Source organism: Babylonia areolata, chromosome 1, assembly GCF_041734735.1.
Source record: "Babylonia areolata isolate BAREFJ2019XMU chromosome 1, ASM4173473v1, whole genome shotgun sequence".
Lineage (NCBI taxonomy): Eukaryota > Metazoa > Mollusca > Gastropoda > Neogastropoda > Buccinidae > Babylonia > Babylonia areolata.
In genome coordinates this window covers 13,227,601-13,245,098 of record NC_134876.1, presented here as the reverse complement: position 1 = coordinate 13,245,098, position 17,498 = coordinate 13,227,601, and the positions used below count along the sequence as shown (strand labels likewise).

At 44.2% G+C, this 17,498-nt stretch overlaps 1 protein-coding gene across 3 annotated transcripts in view; it reads left to right on the top strand.

Annotated features, from left to right (window-relative positions):
• The window catches only part of LOC143279811 (substance-K receptor-like), a 226,783-nt gene extending 210,652 nt beyond the window's left edge, over positions 1 to 16,131 (top strand). For all 3 annotated transcript variants that reach the window (XM_076584022.1, XM_076584013.1, XM_076584004.1), the window contains one exon: positions 12,239 to 16,131. In XM_076584022.1, coding sequence (XP_076440137.1) covers positions 12,239 to 12,595 — 357 coding nt within the window. In that variant the 3' untranslated portion in view covers positions 12,596 to 16,131. The remainder of the gene's footprint in view (positions 1 to 12,238) is intronic.
• Positions 16,132 to 17,498: the final 1,367 nt, after the last annotated feature.

Sequence of the window (17,498 nt, the reverse complement as noted above, 5' to 3'; positions counted from 1 at the left end):
TCTAATATTTTTGGAGCATTACATCCATCTCTCTGTCTCTGTCTCTGTCTGTCTGTCTGTCTGTCTGTCTCTCTCTCTCTCTCTCTCTCTCTCTCTCTCTCTCTCTCTCTCTCTCTTTTACAGGCACAGATACGTAAACACACATATCACACAAATACACAAACCACAAGTGCAAGAAAACATGTAAACTGGCAACGAGAGAAACCAATTCAGACATATGTAAATCACACACACACACACACACACACACACACACACACACACACACACACACACACACACATGTGCGCTCTCTGCTCTAATCCGAGACTTTTTCAATTGCAGCAAGATGAACCGTCCTCGGTTGTTTTGGGGTTTTGTTGATGTTTGTTTGTTTGTTTGTTTTTGTTTTGTTTTGTTTTTTAGATTTAGCTGAATTTTCTGTGTGTGGTATTCCGTTTCGGTAAATGTTTTTAGAGCATTTTGTTTCACGAAGGGTATGCTCCACCCTTAAAACATACCCCCCCACCCACCCCCCATACCTCATCTACCCAGTACCCTACCCCCCCCCCCCCCCCCCCCCCAGCGGGGTTACGAATTCACATTCCCGATGGCAAACTGCTCAAGCAGAACAACGAGAGAAAACAAATGAGTGAAAGAAACAAACAGATGAGCAAGGTAAGAAGGAGAGGAGGCGAGAGCAAAAGAACAACATGTAGATTCAAGAGGAGTACGAGCAAGAACTTGTTGGAAAACTATCACAAGGACTCTGAACAAGGACCTGCCTTAAAACTATCACCACGACTCTGAACAAAAGATGCTTTGAACCAATACCAGGACTCGGAGCAAAAACCTGTTTAAAAACCGTCATCACGATACTGAGCAAGGACCTGCTGAGCAAGGATGTGCTTTAAAACTGTTAGACGACACATATGAACAAGATTGAACCTGATTTTTAAGCCATCACCATGACCCTGATGAACAAGATTGAACCTGGTTTAAAGCCATCACCATGACCCAGATGAACAAGATTGAACCTGGTTTAAAACCATCACCATGACCCTGATGAACAAGATTGAACCCGGTTTAAAGCCATCACCATGACCCTGATGAACAAGATTGAACCTGGTTTAAAGCCATCACCATGACTCAGATGAACAAGATTGAACCTGGTTTAAAACCATCTCCATGACCCTGATGAACAAGATTGAACCTGGTTTAAAGCCATCACCATGACCCTGATGAACAAGATTGAACTTGGTTTAAAGCCATCACCATGACCCTGATGAACAAGATTGAACCTGGTTTAAAGCCATCACCATGACCCAGATGAGCAAGATTGAACCTGGTTTTAAACCATTACCATGACCCTGATGAACAAGATTGAACCTGGTTTAAAACCATCACCACGACCATGGTGACGAAAAACTCGTTTTGTAACTACTGCTACAACCCAGTATATCTACCTGTTTTAAAACGGTATCCGCGACCGAAAATAGTGTGTTTTAAAACTATTACCACAACCTTATCTGAACTAAAGACACCAAAGAACCTGTTTGAAAGGTTCTAAACAAGAACCCGATTTTAAACTATTACCGCCACCCGTTCACACTGTCTTCAACGACGCCTCTCCTTCCATTCAGCTCTGTTTGCCTTTAAGGGTCTACCCCTCACCGCTGGTTCTTTCCTCAAAGCCTTCATCCATTAACCATTAGCTTTCCTTCACCTGGTCCATCTTCTTCGCCGGTCAATGCCAGCACGCGACGAAGGCGAGATAAACTTGTAGACGATCCAGTTAATCAGCATGGGCAACTTGTGCTAGTGACACAGATGGGAGGCGGCATCAGAGGCGCTTCATCAGCAGGCACAACTCGTCCTCAGGGGATGAAGCTGGATCCCGCCCCATCACGTCTTTATGGCCCCCAGCAGTAATACAAAAAGAAGTGCTGGGTTGGTTATAATGTACGCAGCGTCAGTTGTGCCACCGTATATATCAGTTCCTAATGATCTACGGTCTTCGTAGATGTAATGATATCGTTAAGTCCCTTCCTAACTCTCTCGTTGACCTACTTTCCCGAACATATTTTCAAATACACAGAGACAAGTATTGAGGTGGGGTGGGGTTAGGGAATTGGGGAGAGGGGGGAATTGGCGAGACATGTTGGTGTTCACAGGATCAACCTGACGAAGTTTTTCTTTGACTGGGCACCGGTCGAGAAGAAAAAATGACTTAGTTTGCTGCCTTTGGGCGTTCGGGTTTGAAACAGAAGGCTGGAATAATGTCCGGGGAGACAGCCACCTGTTCTGTCTTGTTTGTGTGTTTGTGCTGTTTCGTTTCTTTCCTTTTTCCCTCACTAACTTTTCACAGTTTTTCTTGATTAATTGTTTTACGTGGTCGTTCCTCTCTCATCTCTCTCCCTCTCTCTCCCTCCCTCTCTCTCTCTCTCTCTCTCTCTCTCTCTCTCAGTATTTCTGTCTCTGTCTCTCTTTCGCCCTGTGCGTGTGTGTGTGTGTGTGTGTGTGGTGGTTGTTTTTTTTACCTGCTTTCCTTCTCTCCCCTCTCTTTCCCCTATCTGTCGCTCCCCCCCCCCACCCCACCCCCGCCCCCCAACCCTCCCTCCGCCCCGACCCCCCTACCTCTCCTACCTTCCCCCTCTCTTTCTCACTCTACGTGCCATTTCCTTTTGAAATTTTCAGTTCAGCCATGTCATCCGAACGTGTCTTGAGAATGGATGTTTTAAGGGGGTGGTGGTAGGGGGCGGGGACTGGTTTATTCATGGGAAATGTCTGTAATGTCTGTCTGTCTTCCGTTTTTTGTGTCATCGAGGATGACGAGAATCGATGATTTCCCCGAGCCTGCCGTTCCGTGGGCTGAGGTTTGCATGTCCGTACGTCATAAAGAGAGAAAGAAGGACATGCACAAGGCGTGGCTTTGGGTTGGTGCTGAGAGGTGTGATGTGTACGTGGTAGTGATGATGATGTGTTCTCGTTGTTGTTGATGTTGTTGGTGCTGAGAGATGTGATGTGTACGTGGTAGTGATGATGATGGTGTGTTCTTGTTGTTGATGATGTTGTTGGTGCTGAGAGGTGTGATGTGAACGTGGTAGTGATGATGATGGGTTCTCGTTGTTGATGTTGTTGGTGCTGAGAGGTGTGATGTGAACGTGGTAGTGATGATGATGGTGTGTTCTTGTTGTTGATGATGTTGTTGGTGCTGAGAGGTGTGATGTGAACGTGGTAGTGATGATGATGGGTTCTCGTTGTTGATGTTGTTGGTGCTGAGAGGTGTGATGTGTACGTTGTAGTGATGATGATGTGTTCTCGTTGTTGATGTTGTTGGTGATGAGAAGTGTGATGTGTACGTGGTAGTGATGATGATGTGTTCTTGTTGTTGATGCTGTTGGTGATGAGAAGTGTGATGTGAACGTGGTAGTGATGATGATGTGTTCTTGTTGTTGATACTGTTGGTGATGAGAGGTGTGATGTGAACGTGGTAGTGATGATGATGTGTTCTTATTGTTGATGTTGTTGGTGATGAGAAGTGTGATGTGTACGTGGTAGTGATGATGATGTGTTCTCGTTGTTGATGTTGTTGGTGATGAGAAGTGTGATGTGTACGTGGTAGTGATGATGATGTGTTCTCGTTGTTGATGTTGTTGGTGATGAGAAGTGTGATGTGTACGTGGTAGTGATGATGATGTGTTCTCGTTGTTGATGTTGTTGGTGATGAGAAGTGTGATGTGTACGTGGTAGTGATGATGATGTGTTCTCGTTGTTGATGTTGTTGGTGATGAGAAGTGTGATGTGTACGTGGTAGTGATGATGATGTGTTCTTGTTGTTGATGCTGTTGGTGATGAGAGGTGTGATGTGAACGTGGTAGTGATGATGATGTGTTCTTGTTGTTGATACTGTTGGTGATGAGAGGTGTGATGTGAACGTGGTAGTGATGATGATGTGTTCTTGTTGTTGATGTTGTTGGTGATGAGAAGTGTGATGTGTACGTGGTAGTGATGATGATGTGTTCTCGTTGTTGATGTTGTTGGTGATGAGAAGTGTGATGTGTACGTGGTAGTGATGATGATGTGTTCTCGTTGTTGATGTTGTTGGTGATGAGAAGTGTGATGTGTACGTGGTAGTGATGATGATGTGTTCTTGTTGTTGATGCTGTTGGTGATGAGAGGTGTGATGTGAACGTGGTAGTGATGATGATGTGTTCTTGTTGTTGATGCTGTTGGTGATGAGAGGTGTGATGTGAACGTGGTAGTGATGATGATGTGTTCTTGTTGTTGGTGATGAGAAGTGTGATGTGTACGTGGTAGTGATGATGATGTGTTCTCGTTGTTGATGTTGTTGGTGATGAGAAGTGTGATGTGTACGTGGTAGTGATGATGATGTGTTCTTGTTGTTGTTGATGTTGTTGGTGATGAGAGGTGTGATGTGAACGTGGTAGTGATGATGATCTGTTCTTGTTGTTGTTGATGCTGTTGGTGATGAGAGCTGTGATGTGTACGTGGTAGTGATGATGATGTGTTCTCGTTGTTGATGTTGTTGGTGATGAGAGGTGTGATGTGTACGTGGTAGTGATGATGATGTGTTCTCGTTGTTGATGTTGTTGGTGCTGAGAGGTGTGATGTGAACGTGGTAGTGATGATGATGTGTTCTCGTTGTTGATGTTGTTGGTGCTGAGAGGTGTGATGTGAACGTGGTAGTGATGATGATGTGTTCTCGTTGTTGATGCTGTTGGTGATGAGGGGTGTGATGTGTACGTGGTAGTGATGATGATGATGTGTTCTCGTCGTTGATGTTGTTGGTGATGAGAGGTGTGATGTGAACGTGGTAGTGATGATGATGTGTTCTCGTTGTTGATGTTGTTGGTGATGAGAGGTGTGATGTGTACGTGGTAGTGATGATGATGATGTGTTCTCGTCGTTGATGTTGTTGGTGATGAGAGGTGTGATGTGAACGTGGTAGTGATGATGATGTGTTCTCGTTGTTGATGTTGTTGGTGATGAGAGGCGTGATGTGTACATGGTAGTGATGATGATGTGTTCCTGTGCTTGTTGTTGATGGTGGTGGTGGTGGCCGGAGTCGGTGTGGGACAGTGCAATACGATGACGACGACTGCGACTACTAATACTGTTTCTTCTTGTTCTTTTTCTTTCTTTTTCATTCTCTTTCTTTCTTTTTTTATTCATTCCTTCTTCTTGCTGTTGTTTGTTTCTTCCTTCCCTTTTGATATTCTCATCTTCATTGTTCTACACTATTCCCCATTACTTTGTCTTCTTTTTGTACTAATCGTCTACCAGTGGATTTTTAGTATTTTTCGAAATCTGGTCCCGGCTTCAGACTCTCTCTCTGTCTCTCTGTCTCTGTCTCTCTGTCACTCTCTCTGTCTCCTCTCTCTCTCTCTCTCTCTCTCTCTCTCTCTCTCTTGCTCTCTCTCTCTCTCTCTCTGCCTTTTTCTGAATCATACATACACAGGGGACATTTCATTTGACTTTCACCATTTCGTTTATATATTGAACAATTCACTGCTTAATGAGATATACCAAATCTAAATCGTGTTAAAATATATCAAACAACTTTGTTCAAATACATTGATAAATATAACTCCACGCTATATGGTGGTTTGAATTTTCTGTGTTGGATGAATCTACCATTATTCTGTATGTGGTAATCCCAGTTTTCCCATCTACAATCTACAAATCTTAGTTTCAGTATTCTTATAAACTACTCACACATCATACACCTTGATTTTCCCATGCATCTATGTTCTTCCATTTGCGTTAAGTTCAGACATTATTCAATACAACAAACAGCAGAATTAAGATTTAAGATTTAATGGAAATCTATCTAATTCACCTTGCACTAGGTATTGGTTAGATCTGTAAGACGGGTGCAATAGCCGTGTGGTTAAAGTGTTGGACTTTCAATTTGGGGTCCCGGGTTCAAATCTCGGTACCGTCGCTTGGTGGTTAAAGGGTAGAAATTGTTCCGATCACCCAGGTCAACATATGTGCAGACCTCACTTGTTCCTGAACCACCTTCTTGTGTATACACAAGCAGAAGATTAAATACACACGTTAAAGATCCTGTAATCCATGTCAGCGTTCGGTGAGTTATGAAAACAAAAACATACCCAACATGCACAACCCCGAACACGGAGTATGCCTGCCTACATGGCGGGGTTAAAAACGGTCATACACGAAAAAGCCAGTTCGTGTACATACGAGTGAACATGGGAGTTGCAGCCCACAAGAAGATGGTCTGTAACTAAAAAAGCTTCAGAAACAAAGTCATTAAATTGCACAAATTTGCACAACTCAATGAAAATTCCTATCGCAGCTCTCTTTGCTCTGCAAGCTAAGTCTGCGAACTAAAACTCAGGTTTGTAGAATACGATAGCAAAACGAATTCACAGCGTTCATTTCTATACTATATTAAGACTTTCGGTGCTTGCTATTTAAAAAAAAATATCTGAAAACAATAGTTTTACTTTTGTTAATTTTCGGTTTTAACTGGGGTGCGGCGATACAAAGTCTGTTAAATTGTGTCTGCAAGCCAGCCACAGTTTCACACAATAAATTCATTTTGTTCTTTGTTGTCCTCCTTCATGTGATCTGAGAAAAAAGTTTGATGCATCCAAAGTATTACAATGACGCCAGTGACTTCAAAGTAACATTGCTACCAACATCAATATGTGAATGCACCATTAGAAATCTTGGTGTGTATCTTTATAAGGCATTTAAAAGAAAAGAAATTGTTCTATCTTGATTAGCAGGTTTTTTACATCTTGCTACTTGATAACTGTACCGTGTCGTTATAAACACGTTATATTCTAAATTAGGTTACTGTTGTTATGTATTTCTATTTCAGGTAGCTTCAGTACTTTTCTTAGGTGATATGAACGTTGATATTTATTCGTAAGTGGGGATTATGGACTGACAGTGAATAAACTCAGTTCTGTTCAGTTCAGATCAGTTCAATCTCTCTCTCTCTCTCTCTCTCTCTCTCTGTCTGTCTCTGTCTCTTTCTCTTTGTCTCTGTCTCTCTCTGTCTGCCTCTCTCTGTCTGCCTATCTGTCCCTCTCTCTCTTTCTCACTCACTCATGCCCCCTCCCCTCCCCCCCCCCCCCCCCCCCCCCGCCTCTCTCTCTCTCTCCCTGTCTTTCTCTTTGTCCCAACTTTTCTGTCCGTCACTTCTGTTCCCAGCCACTTCCCTTTCAGCCCTGGTTGAATGTTTCTGCACCTCCCCACCATCTGTATTCATTTATTTATTAATACATCTTTCTTGTATTTTTCCAAGCCCCTCTGTCTCTGCCTGTCTCTCTGTGTCAGCGTGTCTGTCAATCTGTGTGTCTGTCTACTGTCTCTTTCTCTCTCGTTCGCTGTCGGTATGGATTCCTGAAAACTCTGAACAAAGTTCAACAAACGTGAATCGCCCGGAGCCCACAGTGTCGATCAGCAACACATCCATGTGGACAGTCTGGTTGCGAGTGGGTTGACATTCCTCACCACTTCTCTGCAGTTGACGTAAAAGTCCCAGTCTGTCTTTTTTTTCTTGTGTGTGTGTGTGTGTGTGTGTGTGTGTGTGTGTGTGTGTGACCTTTTTCTCCGTTCACCATCTGAATATCTAATGCAAACTCCTCTTAAGATATATCATAAACCCATGAAGGCACACGTGTAAAAAAAAAAAAATGTCTTTGTCAACGTCTTCGTCTAATTAAAAAAGAGTGTTTAGTCAAATGTCACAGTCAGTATTTTTTCCTGATGAATTGTAAAAAAAACAAAAAACACCAGTCAGTCCATACTATGGTTTGAAATCCTCATATCAACGTCAGTGACATATTCTGTTGACGATAACAACGACCGAAGAGTAGAGTGGTGGCCCAGAGGTAACACGTCCGCCTAGGAAACGAGAGAATCTGAGCGCGCTGGTTCGAATCACGGCTCAGCCGCCTTTTTTTTCTCCCCCTCCACTAGACCTTGAGTGGTGATATGGACGCTAGTCATTCGGACGAGACGATAAACTGAGGTCCCGTGTGCAGCATGCACTTAGCGCACGTAAAAGAACCCACGGCAACAAAAGGGTTGTTCCTGGCAAAATTCTGTCGAAAAACCCACTTCGATAGGAAAAACAAATAAAACTGCACGCAGGAAAAAAAAAATTTAATGGGTGGCGCTGTAGTGTAGCGACGCGCTCTCCCCGGGGAGATCAGCCCGAATTTCACACAGAGAATTCTGTTGTGATAAAAAGAAATACAAATATTTTTTTTCTTTCAAATGCAAACAAAAAATGGCGGCGCTGGAGATTCCCGTGTCACTGAAAACCAAGACATTCCATCCAGGACCCTGCTTCTGAACTAACACGATAGCATCGGTGGCTGTGTTCGACATTACACAGACAAGAAACAGGCAGCAGATCGCATAAGCGGTTTCCCTCGAGATGTTTCATTTCCGTGTTCTAAGGCGTTGACGAGCAGTTCATCACCCCACGCCTTTGCAGTGTGATAAGAAATGGTATAAACAGAGACAGGTTTTGCTAAATCTTCTTCTGCCGACAAAACAAAAATATATATATGTGTGTGTGTGTGTGTGTGTGTGTGTGTCTGCACATCGTGAAATAATTTTTTGCCGCTGCACTCAGCAGTTTGTCATGCCGAAAGCAGATATCAAACATGTGAGGAAGGCTGCAGCTGTCGATGCCACACAAAACCCATGGTACATACCTCTTTGGGGTTTTTTTTACCCCCGGGAGAGGAGAGACTGATATACGGGGTAGAGTTATCCATATCCTCTTTTGACCTCTGCCGAAACGGCTCCTACAGGGGAGACCTCACCTAAGATATCCACCAGGACCCCCTGTGGCGGCAGGTTGGTTAAGGTTGCTTGTGGCCCAGTGGATTGATGGGTAAAGGCTGGGGTACTTGTTGACACAGCGGGTGGTTACCTTTACACACGTTACTTTGTGGAGTCATTTTCAAATCAAACGAAATCAAAACCACAACATTAATCCACATGGAAATTTATATGTGCAGCCGCAGCTCGTTATAAACAATGAAATCAAAATCACTGTATTAATCCACATGGATATTAATCTGTACAATCAGAGTTCGTTATAAACTCACCTGTGGCGGCAGGTATGTTCAGGTAGTTATGGCCCAGCTGATTGATGAGTAAAGGTTGGGGTACTTGTTAACACAGCGGGTGGTCATTTTGACACATGTGGCACGTTATTTTGTGCAGTCGCTTTCAAATATCAAATGATTTTTTTAATGCTTTAACAATCCAAGTGGAAATTATACTTGTGCAATCACAGCTTGTAAAAATACAAAGATAATCTGATCACGCACCCCATAAAAAGATATCAAAACTAGTTGAAGAAAAAGCCACGTTAACTGTCAATGGACCAAAACCAGCCGCACACGCACGCACACATACATGCGCGCGCGCACACACACACACACACACGCGCGCGCGCGCGCGCGCGCGCGTACACGTTCGGACAAATTGTGGTACGTCAGTGCGCGAACTAGAATAATTAGAAAAAAAAATGCAAAGAATAAATCATATATTTCAGTAAAATGCGCACCAACACATACATGTGCTCGAGCGCGCGCGCACACACACACACACACACACACACACACGCGCGCGCGCGCGCGCGCGCAGACGCACACACAGACGCACGCACATGCGCACGCACACACAACATAGAGTGCGCCGATGAATTGATATTGAAATCAGTGTAGTCTAAAAATGTATTTAGAATATATATATATATGTGTGTGTGTGTGTGTGTGTGCGTGTGTGTGTGTGTGTGTGTGTGTGTGTGGTCTGATGAGTAAGATCCACTAAAAACACCCCTTTCCTCCTTTTCCCTCCATCTGCATGGCGCCTTCAGCCCACTGAAGATGAACGGAAGACTTGTGGTTTGACGATGATGGACGAGAGTGAGGATGCAGTGCGTGATAACGAAATGGCGCTGACACAACATGTCACCGAATGACTGGTGTCGCCGTTTCCTTATTCCCAGCTTTCCCTTTCCGTCATGAAGCTGTTTCTGTTTGTCCTGATCAGCGGAAAACCAGCCTTGAATGGGGTGTCCTAGCAGCATATCGCAGCAGACAGTGTTTCGAAGTTTGCACGATAATGGATGGGATTGAAGGAAAGATAGTTTGTCTTCAGCGACATGTTTTGATAATTATGAATTATGATATGATATGGTTACGTAATAAACGTCTGTCCTCGGTCAGGGACCAAGCTTTAAGCGCTTTACAAACACAAGAACCATTTGCACAACTGGCTGCCTACCTGGATAGAGCCGACTGACCGCTGCTATTTGGACGCTCATCATTCGATTCCTGTGTCATTCTGTCAGGTTTCAAACACACACACACACACACACACACACACACACACACACACACACACACACACACACACACACACACACACACACCTAATCACCTACTGGACATATAACACGTCTTCACTGATAATACATTTTTGAAGAAAACAACTTTTGAGAAACGTATTCCAAAGGTTTGCTGTTGAACTTGTTTTTGTACATAACGATAAATTCAGTAAAAACTGACACCATTTAACGGTATATTAAGCGGGCTTTTTTCTTTCTTTCTTTTTTACTGCGATATTGGATACATGATTCATTACAGTAGCAGTGACTCGAATGTAATTTAACAGAAGAAGTGCAATAGTGTTCTGTTAAATAGATCAACAATACGGAGGTGTCTCAGAGAATAGAAAAACATTCTGTCCAAAATCCAACCTCCGAACTAACACGACAGCGACCTGTCTTTGATTTGACACAGACACGCAACAAGCAACAGACCGCACGAGCAGTTTCCCTCGAGATGTTCCGTTTCCCCTTTTCAAACGTGTTGACGAGTAATACATGCTCACGCCTTCGCGATGGTAGAGAAGAATGGTATAAACGGAGACAAGCTTTTTTCCGAAAAAAAATAGATAAATAAATTAAATTAAATAAAAAGAATTTTTTTTTTTTCCGACAAAAAAATACATCTACACACCGTGAAATAATTTACCTATGCAGTCAACACTTTGTCATGCCGAAAGCAGATACAGATGTGTGAGGGAGGGTGGGGGTGGGGGTGGGAGAGAGCAGCTGTCTGTGTGACACAAAACTCACAGTACCTCCCAAGGGTAGTTCTCCTACAGGAGAAACCTACGGCCCAGGGTTACCTGCGTCTTCTCATGTGAGCCGAAGCCTGTGGGGGTTATGGGGAAACTTCTCATGGAGAAGAGGAGCTCATTTATGGGACGTCTGGAAACATTACGTTTTTGGGTCATATTGCTATGTCTCACCAATAATTCTGTGTGGTGGCATATGCGTTTGTCTGATTCAAAAATGTTTCTTCTCGCTCTCGCTCTCTCTCTCTCTCTCTGTCTCTCTCTCTGTATATATATATGTATATATAAAAATGTAAAACAAACAACAACAAAAACATGAACGCAAGTTACATGAAAGCATCGTGACATGTAAGCTAGAAAAGGAAGTGTTGTATAGAGTGCTATTGGAAACATTTTCCCCCACTGTCCTGTTTCCCCATGCTCTCCTTTTCGCCTTTCTGTCTGTCTTTTCCTCTGTCTATCTTCTTCTTCTTCCACTTAACGACCAGCATCAGTATGCTGATGACAATTGTCGTGTTGTGGGAGGTTGCTGTTGGGCGCAATTTAGCCGGGCTACCGAGGGATGTTCTGTTAACTGATAGGGGAGGTGGGGCGCAGTCCACTGCTGTGTTCACATCTCCAGCCAAGCCAATCCGGTTGCCGTAGCGGTCCCCGGGAATACACCCGACGGGCACATCTTGTCATTGTATCTGTCTGTTTCCCTTGCTGTCCCAAAGGCAAATCAATAAATGAGCAGGAAAACAGACAGACAAACAGGTAGAATGAGGTTGTGTTGCTGATGGAAATATTGGTGTAGAAAACTGTAGTGGTCATTGTCTGTACCTGTAATTGTGTGTGTACGTGCGCATAGAGACAGACGGGCATACAGACGTTGCCTGTACCTGTGTGGACATGCGCAAAGAGACGACAGACAGACAGACATAGAGACATTACCTGTACCTGTTGGTACATGCGCAATGAGACCGACAGACAGACTGAAAGACAGACAGAGATACAGAATTTGAACAATGTTAAAATAAAAGAACTAAAAATATTTCATTACATTGACAACATCGTCCCATTCTGTTTCTTTCCTGCTGTTGAACAGGCGGACCTGGCCTACATCTTCTACGTGGTGTTCCCCTTCTGCAAGTGTCTGAAGAAGATGGCCTACCGCAAGCTGAGCGTCATGTCCATACGGGACAACCGCCTGCACAGCACCATCCGGCCCAGCCCCGTCCACAGCCCCTACCCGGGTGGGGCCCGGCCCTCCTCCGCCAAGCACCCGGACGCCCAGAAGCACCTGAGGTTGTACAACGGGAACCGGGTGTACCTGACGCTGGGCCAGCGGAACAGCCCCGCGGAGGAGCACAAGTCCTTTCTGTCCCCCCGCGCTGCGCCCATGGGACGGCGCAGCCCTTCGTGTGATAGGACTTCAGCCAAGACTACCAGTACCTATGTGTGATAGGACTTCAGCCAAGATTATCAACAGTACCTATGTGTGATAGGACTTCAGCCAAGACTATCACCAGTACCTATGTGTGATAGGACTTCAGCCAAGACTATCACCAGTACCTATGTGTGATAGGACTTCAGCCAAGACTATCACCAGCACCTATGTGTGATAGGACTTCAGCCAAGACTATCACCAGTACCTATGTGTGATAGGACTTCAGCCAAGACTACCAGTACCTATGTGTGATAGGACTTCAGCCAAGATTATCAACAGTACCTATGTGTGATAGGACTTCAGCCAAGACTACCACCAGTACCTAAGTGTGATAGGACTTCAGCCAGGACTACCACCAGTACCTGTGTGTGATAGGACTTCAGCCAGGACTACCAGTACCTATGTGTGATAGGACTTCAGCCAGGACTACCACCAGTACCTGTGTAATCAGAACTGTTGGGGCGGTTCCTTCTTGGTATGTGACAGGAGTCCTGGTGTGTGTGGACTGATTGATTGTTTTGAGATGGAGTTCCTTTTTTGTGCGGATGACAGGGCTGTATGCAAGGGTACTGGGTGAAATGGAAAATCACCGTTAACCAAAAAAAAAAAAAAAAAAAGAAGCAGCTACAAGCAGCTAAGATGTGAATCGCAGCGTGCATTGCGTGTCACCAGTGCCAGAGCAGGACACCCCTGTGTCGATGTGGTTACCCAGTATGGTTCTCGGTAGTAGAGCGTTGTGACTCAAGTGCTGCTGCATTGAGTAGACTGCACCCATCTGCATCGATCCTTCTAAAAGATATGATGATAAACAGATAAATAAAATTAATAAATAAGTAAATTAGCTAAATGAAAAAATGAATAAACAAACGATGAAATAAATGATTAAATAGATAAAAGAAGATCGTAAAGTATTCACATCAGCCGCGCACCCATAGTTCTCGATGAAGCCAGGCACAACGTATCCCAGAAGCTTCACGTTACTTGCACACCGCATGAGATGAACGTGTTGTCTGCTATGTGAAAGATGGACACTTTGGAGTGAACATGTCACCACATTAAGCAGACCGTTGTGAGGAACTCATATGATCTATATCTTACCTCTCTCCGTTACGGTGACCAAGGCAATCAAAGACACAGTTATTGTGTGGTTCGCCGTCTCACATCCAGCTTGACATACATCGACAGACTGGTCACTGCAGCTACACCGCTCACATTGTGACCGACAGTCCCGAGCCCAAGAGGACTGTGCCTGGAGCTCCGAGAGTCATGTCCCCACGAGACGACATCCTGTACAGCACCCTGCAGCCCACTCCCCTCCACAGTCTGTTGCCGTTATAACGGTCAGCCCCAAACAGTTTCCATTCTGTCGACGCGGGCTGTATGTTTTGCAATGGACATTGCTTGCTTGTGCATTGCGTTAATTTCCACCTGACCCACACGTTCTGCAGTGATACAGAATGGAAGCATTGGACAGTCCAGCATAGCTCCACGTGTCCGAACCACAGGCCTCTGATGCAGTGCACAACGCGTTCTCTCCTGTACCACTGTGTGTTGGCTTTGTGTTTGGTCAGGCATCTGCTCCAGTTTTTTGATAAAGCAAATGTGGTGTTGCGTATATGGATCAGTCTGTACATCCCCTTGACTCTGAACTGAAAGTGTGTGGCAAATCGTCATGATGACAATGAATGTTTTTCCTCAAGGCATGACTGAGGGCGTTGGGGTATGCTGCTGGTCAGGCATCTGCTTGGCATATGTGGTGTAGCGTGTGTGGATTTGTCCGAATACAGTGACGCCTCCTTGAGTAACTGAACTGAACTGATGGCAAAAACTATTCCTGTACATTTGGACCTTACACAAACATGACGGCAAGTTACCAGTGATTTCTGGTGGAGCTGTATTGTGGACCTATCACTGTAGACCTGAACAGCGTGTTGAGTTAATGCGAGGGTTAGGCATGTGCTGCTTTTCTCTTCTTTTTTTCATTTTTACAGCATATTGGTGTAGCATGTATGGATCTGTCCTCACGCTCCGACACCTCCTTGAAACTGAAACCGAGGACTCAACTTAGGTCAGAACTAGAGGCAACGCTGTCGAGCGTAATGGTAATCAGTGCTACCGTTGGGAACAGTGTCGAAAGCTCTGCGTCAGCAACCAAACTCGGGGTGCTGAAATTCTACAGCTGGGAATATGAAAGTCAAACCTGGCATTAGAAATTATACTCACAGTTAGTTTTATCTGTGACAAGACTTCAATCAGAATTATGTTCGGAATCGCTTCTTATGAACATCTGCTTTTGACAAGAGCACAATCAGAATTATGTTATCTTCACATGCAATCAGATTTATTCAAGAAAAAGACGACTATCAGCACTGACAGTAGAAACGCTACTAACAGTGTTACATGTGAAATGGACGCAGTCAAAATAATATTCAGAAAAGTTATCCAGAGGTACTCGTGAAAATGATACGATCAGAATCATGTTTAAAAACGACATTCAGAGTTCTGTTTGTGAGAAAATTGATATTCACTTGTGATAAGGCCACAGTGAGGTAAATGTTTTGTAAAACTATTCACGATGATACTTTACGACGAGATCCCAATCAGGATTACGTTTGGAAGCGCTGTGCAGTTTCCAGTTTGAGCAAAACCAAAGGAGAACCTGTAGGATAGATGTCCACAGTTCCCTGTCGTGACCTCACTGCAGTCAGAGCAGCTTTTAGGAACAGTGTCAATTACAACAAGGCTGCAGCCAGTGGCGCTCTCTTTGTTCACCCAGTCACAATAAAGACTTTTTCATCTTTCTTTTTTAGAAAGACTGTTCGTGTTTTCAACAAACAAGCCAAATTAGGACATTGTTCACATGTCTGTCTTGCGATGAGAGCGCAGTCACAGCTGTCTGAAACGCAAGTAAAGCAGCCAGCAGTACGGTGCGAACAAGAAGCAGCTGTCATTATCAGGGAAATGACTGGCTACTTAACACTCAGTGAGTATAATGTTCTATAAATGTATCGGTTATAATAAAGCCTTCTTCGAAGGAGCCGTGCTTATAATCACAAACCTGAAAACACCGTCACCGATCCGTCCGTCCCTCCCCAAAACTGTCACTTGAATTCTAAAAACATTGTGCAGCCAGCCTTCAGAGCGATGTGAGCACAACACCACAGACTGCGTGTGGTGCTGCTTGTAGGGAAGATATGGGCCTTCAAACAGAACACCCTGCACCTCCGGACTTCCCTCTTAAGTTCCACTCCAAAGTTACTGGCTGCCCCTTTTAGGGACACCAAAAAACTGGTGTCTGTACTGGCTCGTGATGTGTGATGCTGTGCAGGTCCGTTCATGACAGCAGTGTGTCTTGCTGTCAGCCTTGCGATGAAAGCTGTTGTGGTTTTTTTTTGACAGGGACAAAGAAACAAGTGGTACTTGCTTCGTTTACCCCGAATTTGCTCCACTTGTGGCATTAATTTCAAGACATTTCCAAAGTGTTATTTGTGTCTTTATGTGTCCATATATTTTATTTTATTTAAAAAAAAATTTTGTTTTTGCCCCCCCCCCCCCCCGCCCCCTGGTATGTATGGATTAGCGCATATGGATTTATCCAAGCGCCGTGATCCCGTCCTGAAATGAATCCCAGAACAACACGCAAGCTGCTATGGCTGTAGTCGATGAAACCAACCCAAAACCTCAGATAAAAAAACAAACTTTTCCTGATTTCCACAACACAGAGAGAGAGAGTAAAGTAATCTCTTACAGAGTCTGTTATGTTCACAACCAAGAACATCGATATTCCCTTTCTTATATCATGCCAACATTTTCTGTCCTTGATTTCTATGGGTTGAAGAAAAGATGCCGCATCACACATACTGGTGATTGCTGAAAAAACACACCAACTTGGCAATGGGTAATATATATATATATATATATAGAGAGAGAGAGAGAGAGAGAGAGAGAATTAACGCACTGTGTAAGACATTGTTTTCTCTCTCCATACAAGCAGGTAGCTGCCCCTTACCTGTAATTGACGACACGTGTGTGATGATGGCAGTACCCCAGTCAGGTTTGATCTTCAGGCCAAACTGATGCCCGATCCTGTGACCTAACTAACAACAATACTACCGTGTTGTGATTCGTTCGTGGTGTGCTTACTCAGACTGTTCCCGCACTGACTGTAACTGGGTGTGGAATAATGAAATATGAAATGTTGGAGGGCATTGTAGTGTCTGCTATGCGGAATGTAAAAAAAATGATTATTTGGATTACAAGAAGTCAGTTCGTGATTCTTTATGATTATTTTATTTCATTTTTTATTGCTATGTGTGGGGTATATGTATTTCGGAATCCAGCCAGACCAAAAAGAAGATTATTACTAATCCCGTGTCGTTTTGCTCAGCAAGTGGAAAGGATCACACTAAATCGCAACGTTTCTTTCAGGTGTGCAGATATTTATAACGTGATATATATTATATTGCAAAGGAGTGGTGATCTGGAAGGAACGATAACTGGCGAGGGAAGAGTAACCACGTGCGCGCCGTCCTTTTTGCCTCAGCATCACTGAATGTCTGTGTCTTGGTTTTCATACCAAGTCCAGTTGTGGTCTCTGTGTCTCTAACGTCTGCCCCACCCCATGCACACTTCCATTCACTCTGCGTCTGTCTGTCTGTCCGTCTGTCTGTCCGTCTGTCTGTCTGTGTCTCGGCTCACCTCTTCTGTCTGTCCGGCTCTCTCCATTACTCTGTTTCATTCCGCTCTCTCTCTCTCTCTCTCTCTCTCTCTCTCTCTCTCTCTGTCTCTCTCTCTTTCACAGGCTCGCTTTCTCCCTCTCTTGATCTCTCTTTCTTTCTCTCTATAACGCGGTCTTACACTCACATGCACTCAAATGTGTATGTGCGTGCGTGTGGGGGTGGGGGGATGCATGGGGGAT